Genomic DNA, 9,757 nt, shown 5'->3' with positions numbered 1-9,757 from the left:
ACCCAAGTTTTATTATAGAATAGTACCCTGTAATTAAGTATTAGTCCCTGCAATAAATCTTATTGTATAAATGAACAAATTAGAAGCCAACTTTGGGGGCCCTATTTAGCCGAGTCTATGCGGGCCCATTGGGCCGAGTCCGATATGGGCCCTATCAGGCCGTGCCCATTATGGGCCAACTTTGGGCTCTGTTGGGCCATGTCCAATAGTATTATTTTTAAATTTTGCTTAGTCTGAAATTAACAAGAAATTAATTAAACTTTAACAGGTGAACCTGATCCGTCTACCTGAAGTAGGAATCAAGCGAGAAGAAGTAAGTAACTTAATACTTCAAGTGTGATTTCTAAATTATTTAATAAACTGATTATGTTTTGATATATGTTTTGCATTCAGTAAAATGGGTGAGACATGTTAAATTTTATTTGAAAATCATGTTATATGCTCTAAAATCCATGAAATATAAATGGACAATTTTTGAAATATATTTTTATATATATATATATGCATTCTCAGCATGGCTATGATCTGTTCTGTTCTGTTCTGGCCCCGCCAATGGGGTTTATACGTTAGACCTGTCGACTTGTAATCTGTGAGGAACCGGTTTCGACACCGTACCACCGGTGATTAGAATAGTGGTATTTGGACACCGTACCACCGGTGCTTAATAATAGTGGTGTTTGGCACCTTGTGCAACCCATGCCACTGGGTTACATGGCCGTAGCCTATTATGTTGAGATTCTGGTATCAGAGTTTTTGGAAAAATGATAATAAGTTTTGAAAATAATAAAACAATGTTATTTATGATTTATTTTATTATCCTGTATTTGATCTGATATGCTCTCACCCCACTTTGGGGTATTTTGTTGCTTACTGGGCTAGTGTAGCTCATTATTTTATTTTCTCTATTTTTCAGATCCAGAGGCTTGATCGCACGGGATTGGGGAGTGCGTTAGATTTTCCGACGATTCCTTCAGTTATTAGTCCTTTAGTTAGATTGATTAAAGTATTTGACTTTTATAAGCATATGCTATTTTGAAATTTTGTAAGACTGCTTTTGAACAATTTAAATAATTATGCCAGTTTTAAACATCTGTATCTGCTTTGATATGATCTGCTGCCTTGCACGCCTGTGCGGCCCACCGTGCGGGCGTGCGGCGTCTGCCGCGCCTCGGGCTTGGGGCGTGACAGATTTGGTGGTATCAGAGCCGAGGACGGCTCTTGTCCGATGGTGGGAAGGGTGTGAGGCCCAATAGTCCCACATCGGAAAGACTCGTTCTAGAGCCTGGGCATATGAGGCGGGTGACTCCAAATCCTGCAGACGCGTTTTGGGTGGAAAACAAAACCGGGGAGGGGTGAAGGACGCTTGCGTGAAGCTCCAGAACCGGACAATATCTGGCAGGGGAGCCTCGTGGTCCCCCTTCATGTGGCCCCCACGTGGGCACTAGGTGCCTCACGTGCCTCGCAAAGGCGGGGGCGTGACATTTGGTATCAGAGCCAACCCGGCCCATAACCTATGTGGACTAGGGGACACTGCAGCATGGATCCATTGGGGCTGACTACGGGCCAATCGTGGTGTTTGTGATTAGATTTGAATAGATTTGAACCCTTAGCCTGACGAGGACGTCAGGGCTTGAACGGGGGGAGTATGTGAGGACCCATGCGGGCGTGTGTTTAGTCCCACATCGGTTATTTGCTGGGTAGATCTTGGGTACTTATACAGGATCAAGGAACCCAAATAATAACTTCCGGCTAGCCATTTTGGGTGAGGTCCTGGGTTGTTACAGTCCTTCTGATCCCCGTAAAGTTTGGGGTGAATGCAAGCTTGATAGAAAGAAGTGTTCTTCGAATCAACTTCAGGTCATGCAAGGTCAGCACTTTAAGTTGTTTCTTATTGAAAGAAGTTTCTTTTTGTATAGCAAATTCACCAAACAGGCTTGGATTTTCAGAGCCTCCACCACTGACATTTTGTCCACACACGCATTCATTATTTGCTAAAAGAGAGATTTTTTTGGTGATACTTGTCACACCCCGAGCCCGAGGCGCGGCAGACGCCGCACGCCCGCACGGCGGACTGCACAGGCGTGCAAGGCATCGGATTACATCAAAGCAAATACAGATGTTCAAGACTTTATTTAAGGATTAATAGCAGATGCTTAAAATTGACAAAATACTTAAAATCATTCAAAAGCAGTCTTACAAAACTCCAAAATAACATATGCCAACATAATTCAAATGTCCAAACTAAACTAACTAAAATGCCAATAACTGAAGAATCATCGGAAACTCTAATGCACTCCCCAATCCCGTGCGATCAAGCCTCTGGATCTGAAAAATGGAGAAAATAGAATAATGAGCTACACTAGCCCAGTAAGCAACAAAATACCCCAGAGTGGGGTCAGAGCATATCAGATCAAATACAGGATAATAACTGAAATAAGTTATAAATAACATCATTTTTCTATTTTCAAAATTTATTATCATTTTTCCAAAAAACTCTGATATCAGAATCTCAACATGATAGGCTACGGCCACGTAACCCAGTGGCATGGGTTGCACAGAGTGCCAGAAACCACTATTATTAGCCACCGGTGGAAACGGTGTCCAGAAACCACTATTCTAATCACCGGTGGCGCGGTGTCGAAACCGGTTCCTCACAGATTACAAGTCGACAGGTCCAACGTATAATCCCCATTGGCGGGGCCAGAACAGAACAGAACAGATCATAGCCATGCTGAGAATGCATATGTATATAAAAATATATTTCAGAAATTGTTCAATTATATTTCACGAATTACAGAGCATATAACATGATTTTCAAATAAAATTTAACATGCCTGACCCATTTTACTGAATACAAAACATATATCAAAACATAATCAGTTTATCAAATAATTTAGAAATCACACTTGAAGTATTAAGTTACTTACCTCTTCTCGCTTAATTCCTACTTCAGATAGGCGGATCAGGTTCACCTGTTTAAATTTAATTAATTCTTTGTTAATGTCAGAATTAAGCAAAAATCCAAAAATAATACTATTGGACACGGCCCATAGTTGGCCCATAATGGGCATGGCCTGATAGGCCCATATTGGGCACGGCCCAATGGGTTCGGATTTCGGGTTCCGGGTTTCGGATCCGGGTTCGGGTTCCGGGCTTGGATCTGAAAAGGGCCCAAGCTGGGCCCACAAGGGTACTGCCCGACTGGGCCCAATCGGACTGGACTGGGCCCAAGTTGGGCCTGCAGTGGACTGGGCCCAAGTTGGGCCTGCAATGGAGTGGCCCAACGGGCCCAATTTGGCCCGTGATGGTATCCTCCTTCCCCAAACCCCCTCACGGACAGAGGAAGCAGGAGAGACAGAAGAGAGAGGGAGAGGGCCAGCCCGGGTGGCCTCCGGCCTCCTCTTGGTCGACGGTCAGCTGGCCGCCAGCGGTTGCGGCGGTGACTGACGAGGAAGAGACCGAGAGTGGTCTCGGTTTGGGGCCAAAACAAAGGGAGGAAAGCATGCATCGGCTAAGATCGGAGAGCACAAAGGGAAGAGGGCTTACCGGCAGTCGACGGAAGTGGCGGATCTCGGCCGGGGGAGGCTCGGTCCGGTGTCAGGCGGCGGCGGCGACGCTTGAACCCAAGGAGATGGGTCTCAGAACAGGGGGTGGCCGCGAGGGGGATCCGGGCGGCGCTCGGTCGGGAGGGTACACCGGTCAGAGAAGAGGAGGAGGGAAGGAAGAAGAGGAGGAGGAGGAGGAGGAGGAGCTCGGGATGCCCTAGGGGAAGGAGTAGATGGGGCTTTATAGCCCCATCGCAACGGTTCTCCGCTGCGAAAATCGCGGCGGTCAAGCGAGATCCACGGCCGATTCACGGCCGTGAATCGGCCGTGGATGGACTAGGAGGGGCGCCGCGGGAATCTCGCGGCGCCCTTGCCTTGTTTGCCCCTCCGGAGGAGCCGGAGAGGATCGCCCACGCGATCCTCTGTTCCAGCTCCTTCCCCAAATGAATCGGGGCTGAAGTCGGCGAGGGCTGCCGACTTCAGCCCCGTGTCTCACATTCTTCCCCCCTAAAAAAAATTTCGTCCTCGAAATTTAACATACCTTAGCTTGCAAAAAGGTCCGGATATTTATCCTTCATCTCGTCCTCCAGCTCCCACGTGGCCTCTCGTTCTGAGTGATTGCTCCACTGGATCTTAATATAAGGAATCGTGCGCCTCCTCAACACTTGCTCTTTTCTATCAACCACACGTACAGGCTGCTCAGGATATGTCAAATCTTCTCTAAGCTGCAAGGGAGCCACTTCTACCACATGGCTCATATCTGGAATATACTTTCTTAGCATGGAAACATGAAAAACATTGTGAACTCCAGACAGTGAAGGTGGAAGTGCCAATTTGTAAGCCACTGCTCCTACTCTTTCCAGAATCTCAAAGGGGCCGACATAGCGTGGACTAAGTTTTCCGCATATTCCAAATCGCATCACCCCTTTAGTAGGAGACACTTTCAGAAACACATGATCTCCGACCTGAAATTCTAATTCCTTTCTTCTATTATCTGCATAACTTTTCTGTCTGCTCTGAGCTATCCGGAGGCGTTCCCTGATCAGCTGGATCTTCTCTACTGTTTGTTGCACAATCTCGGGGCCCATAATTTTTCTTTCACCAACATCATCCCAACAGATAGGTGATCTACACTTTCTTCCATATAGAGCCTCATAAGGTGCCATTTGAATACTTGCCTGGTAACTGTTATTATATGCAAACTCAACCAAAGGCAAGCCCCAAATTACAAAATTATTTAAATTATTCAAAAGCAGACTTACAAAATTTCAAAATAGCATATGCCAACATAATTCAAATGTCCAAACTAAACTAACTAAAATGTCAATAACTGAAGAATCATCGGAAACTCTAACGCACTCCCCAATCCCGTGTGATCAAGCCTCTGGATCTGAAAAATGAAGAAAACAGAATAATGAGCTACACTAGCCCAGTAAACAACAAAATACCCCAGAGTGGGGTCAGAGCATATTAGATCAAAATACAGGATAATGTCTGGAATAAATCATAAATAACATCATTTGTTGTTTTCAAAACTTATTATCATTTTTCCAAAAACTCTTATACCAAAATCTCAACATAATAGGCTACGGCCACATAACCCAGTGGCATGGGTTGCACAAGGTGCCAAACACCACTATTATTATGCACCGGTGGTACGGTGTCCAAATACCACTATTCTAATCACCGGTGGTACGGTGTCCAAATACCACTATTCTAATCACCGGTGGTACGGTGTCGAAATCGGTTCCTCACAGATTACAAGTCGACAGGTCCAACGTATAATCCCCATTGGCGGGGCCAGAACAGAACAGAACAGATCATAGCCATGCTGAGAATGCATATATATATATAAAAATATATTTCATGGATTTCAGAGCATATAACATGATTTTCAAATAAAATTTAACCTGTCTGACCCATTTTACTGAATGCAAAACATATATCAAAACATAATCAGTTTATTAAATAATTCAGAAAACACACTTGAAGTATTAAGTTACTTACCTCTTCTCGCTTAATTCCTACTTCAGGTAGGCGGATCAGGTTCACCTGTTAACATTTAATTAATTTCTTTGTAAATTTCAGAGCTAAGCAAAACCAAAAGTAATACTACTGGACACGGCTCAACAGGGCTCAGAGTTGGCCCACAGTGGGCATGGCCCGATAGGGCCCTCATCGGATATGGCCCGATGGGCCCTTATAGACTCGGCGTAATAGGGCCCTCCCAAAGTTGGCCTCTAATTTGTTCATTTATGTAATAAAATCTTTTGCAGGGACTAATATTTAATTACAGAATACTATTCTATAAAGCTTGAATGGACTAAATAAATATAGTTCGGGACCTTTATGTAATAAATCTTTCTTAGGGATCAAACATAAATTACAGAAGGCTCTTTTGTGCAATAATATACTATCAAGGGCTTAACTATAAAATTTTATTTATTGGCCAAATGGGTTCGGATTTCGGGTTCTGGGTTTCAAGTTTCGGATTCCGGATTTCGAATTTCGGGTCTGAACTGGGTTTCGGATTTCGGGTTCTGGGTTTCGGGTTCTAGGTTCGGATTTCGGGTTTCGGATTCAGGTTCGGGTTCGGGCTCCGGGTTCGGGTTCAGAGTTGAACTGGGTTTCGGGTCGGATTTCGAATCTGAACTGGATTTTGAATTTCGGGTTTTGGGTCTGAACTGGGTTTCGGATTTTTTTTTTTTTTTTAACCGGGCCCAAGTTGGGCCCACAGTGAACCGGGCCCAGGTCGGGCCCACGGTGAACAGGGCCCATGCTTGGCCCTGTTCGGCCCGTAGGGCCTTCTTCCTCCCCAACCCCCCTACGGTAGGCGAAGACCGAGAGGGAGAGCGGAAGAGGAAGGGGGTGGCGGGCTGGCCGGAGGCCACTCCTCGGTCGACGGCCAGCCGACCGCAGTGGCGGCCGGCGGCCGTTGCGGTGGCCGGGGTCAAGATCAATCGAGAACGCTCTCGGTTGATGGGGCCAAAACAGAGGGAGGAAGACATTGCTTTCTATTTGGCATGGAATCAAGGGCAAAAGAGGAGGGCTTACCGGCGGTGGCAGAGGCAGTGGGATCTCGGTCGAGGCTGCTCAATCCGGCGATCAAGCGGTGGCGACGGCGACGCTTTCCGAAAGGGAAGTGGATCCCAAAACAGGGGAGGGCACGGGTGGTGATAGTGGTGGATCCGGCGGCCCGCCAGCCACTTGGGAGGCAAGAGCAGAGGAAGAAGAGGGAGGAGAAGGAGAAGAGAGGGCTCGGTGGTGCTCTAGGGCAAGAAAGGGGGGGGGTTTATAACCCTATTTCTACAGCTCGGTGGGGCGAAATCAACGGCCGCTCGTGCTGCCGTGGGGTGGTCGCGGAATGACCGCGGGGCTGCCGCGTAACGCCCGCGGTGCAGCTAAAAGAGAGATTGAATCATATGCCCAATTTCCAGTTCTTCCTTCTAGTTATCTTACCTGGGAACAGCAACATAAATATCATCATGTAACGATGCAGAGTCATGAATTATTACATGTTTATTATAATTGAAGATTTTAGTTTCTCTAGGCCAGTTGAACTGTTGATTTGTTGTGTTTGAAGAGTATGGGATTAACATATTTTTTGATGTTATAACAGGTTTCAGATCAGAGTTTATGCGTGCACTGCCTGCAAACTCATCATCTATAGGCATGTTTATAGACTCGTGTTATTCCCACTGCCAATCAGGGGCTCAGGAGACATGGTTAAGAAGTGATTCTCCTGTTATAGATAAGATGGTAAACTCTACTATATTCTACTTAATTCCAAATATTCAGTGGTGGTAGTTGACACGTGTGGATCGCTACTTTCTGATTTTTTTTTTTTACAGAAAAAAAAAGAAGATATCATTGCTCCTTCTGTCATAACTTGCAGTGCTTAGTCTGAAATATGTTGATTAGAAGTATATATTGTTTTAGCGCCATTGCAGGCTACTGATGCATTTAGTTGTTTTTTTTTTCTTTTTCAACTTTTCACCGTCATTATGATCTATTATATAGTTGCATGTTGTTGGTTGTTATGTTGCATTTGAACCAAGATTTTTGTATCAAAATAAAAATTACTTAATATTAGGCTTGTGCGATGGAATTTATGATCATTCCAAGTGCACAACTTTTATAGGCTGTCTTATCTTTATAGTTTTCTTTTTGCAGCCAATTGCAAAAGCAGTTGGAGACTGGTATTTTGGCCGGACTTCCATGCGGAAGATTGACTGCCCCTACCCATGCAACCCAACACGTCACAACCGCGAAATTGATTAAGTATAAAATTAGCTACCTTGGCTTGTGCATTGATGTGCTATACTGTCACTATATTGTTTATCTTTCATGTAAACCATTCCTAAAATCAAGTGGCACTTCTTTTGTGCTCTCTGTAGGCATGTCTTTGGTCTTCTGTCAGCAGAAGCCAGTTTGATTAATTTAAAGATCAGTTTGTTTTACTTAAATATTATCAAGTGCTAGTTGGGACTTATTCGCCCTATGAATGCTCAAAAATGATATGTCAATTTAGCCATTCAAACTATTGCGAAATTGAATGCGCATTAAATGGAGTTTACTCCTTCCAGCTATTGCTCGCATTTATTTCTGGAACCAAATGCATTTAAAGTGGATCTCGAATTCAAAAAAGTAAAAAATAAAAAAAGAATAATAGTGGATCCTGAACTGAGCATCATACAAAATTAAAATATTTATAATTATTTATTAACTCTCCGCGGCAGCAGAGTCTTAATTGAGACTTTTCAAAAAATTAATTTTGGATCTTACGCTTGTTATATCCAACATGCGTCGGCATCATGTTTGTTCAAGGCAATGCCCCACAAAATTGATGAAGGTAATGAGGTCATGTTTGTTAGATTTGGATGTTTCTACCTGTCATATAGATCAAAATCTTCCTTAAGGCAAGCCCTAATTCAGTGCAAGCCGATGCAGCTTGATCGAGAAAAAAATGCAAATCAAAAGAAAAAAGAAAAAAAAAAGAAAGTGAAATAATCAACGAACATTATTTTGATAATTAACATATTAAGCACTCAAAGAACATTTTTACTATCTCTGAAAAAAAAAATCTGAGTTCAAAGAACACCATTCTAACATTGTCCTACTAAAACATGTCTACTTCCACAACAAAGCTACTCGTTATTTATTAGTTTTTGATGGACCAAACAATATTAGTATCCATCTTGAAATGCTTCTAAATTGGGATGAAGGTTTAAATCAATGTTTCATATCTAAATTACAACCATCAAAAGACTTTATTATCAAACTAGAGAGATCTATGGATAACATGGCCATGATTGTTAGAACATGGAACTTCCAAGCAGATAAAGGAAACCACCGAGCAAGAACCATCAAGGAACAGTTGGTGCAAGCTGTAAAGTATATATATATATATATATATATATATATATATATATATATATATATATATATATATATATATATATATATATATATATATATATATATATATATATATATATATATATAGGTATAAAGAAATTAATGAAACACGAAAAGGAGTCCATACGTTGATCGAGAGCAACATCCGGCCCATGCTCATCTCGGGAAGGACGTTAACGTCCATTCCTTTTCTCGCACTAACCTACTCCGCGGAGTGTCGTATCCTACGTTTCGCACCAATCGTAAAGGATGGCACAAAAATTTAACAACAGTGATGAAGAAACAGAATGAGATTCTAGTGCAAAATATTACAACTTACGCTGTTCTGGTGGAGTAGCTTAATTCGTCCCTATTCTGAGGTTGGAACGTGGAGAGACTCTCTCTTCCTCTCTCTCTCTCTCTCTCTCTTTTTTTCTTTCTTTATTTATAGACGGATGTTTTAAATTAAATAAGGAAAAATATATTGCGATCAATCGATAATTAGGCCGTTAGATTATGTATGAATATATAAAATTATTTTTTAAAATATATCTTAAATATTTTTTTTGATGGTGATGTTTGAAACCTGGACTTGAAAGGTCAAAAAGTGTGCGCTCGAGTCATGTGGCGATAATCTTCATGGGCCCACCAACCATTAAAAGCCGTTCGGCTATTCTTTTCAGAGTGCCGTTCTTTGGTCTATCTTTTTGTGTGCTACTTTCGGTTTCTGAGGCACTTTATCTATTTTTTTTTTTTTGAATAACTTTTTAAGTGCAGAGCATGGCAGCCGAAATTATTCTTTTTGACTATGAATT

General features: G+C 42.7%; 1 protein-coding gene across 1 annotated transcript; it reads left to right on the top strand.

Moving 5' to 3' along the window:
- Positions 1–1,781: 1,781 nt before the first annotated feature.
- Positions 1,782–8,011, top strand: LOC120107228 (pectin acetylesterase 8-like). Its single transcript, XM_039120414.1, has 3 exons — positions 1,782–1,867; positions 7,165–7,304; positions 7,719–8,011. The coding sequence occupies exons 1-3, from the start codon at positions 1,861–1,863 to the stop codon at positions 7,824–7,826; spliced, it is 255 nt and encodes an 84-aa protein (XP_038976342.1). The 5' UTR covers positions 1,782–1,860; the 3' UTR covers positions 7,827–8,011.
- Positions 8,012–9,757: the final 1,746 nt, after the last annotated feature.

The sequence above is a fragment of the Phoenix dactylifera genome, unplaced genomic scaffold (assembly GCF_009389715.1).
Source record: "Phoenix dactylifera cultivar Barhee BC4 unplaced genomic scaffold, palm_55x_up_171113_PBpolish2nd_filt_p 000801F, whole genome shotgun sequence".
NCBI lineage: Eukaryota > Viridiplantae > Streptophyta > Magnoliopsida > Arecales > Arecaceae > Phoenix > Phoenix dactylifera.
Note: the sequence above shows the minus strand (reverse complement) of the source record. Positions and strands in the feature narration are given on the sequence as shown.

What these genes read in the sequence shown, in the direction of transcription:
- LOC120107228 (XM_039120414.1), top strand. An exon ending in CTCCTGTTATAGATAAGATG is followed by an intron (nt 7,305 to 7,718) that starts GTAAACTCTACT and finishes TTCTTTTTGCAG; the next exon opens with CCAATTGCAAAAGCAGTTGG.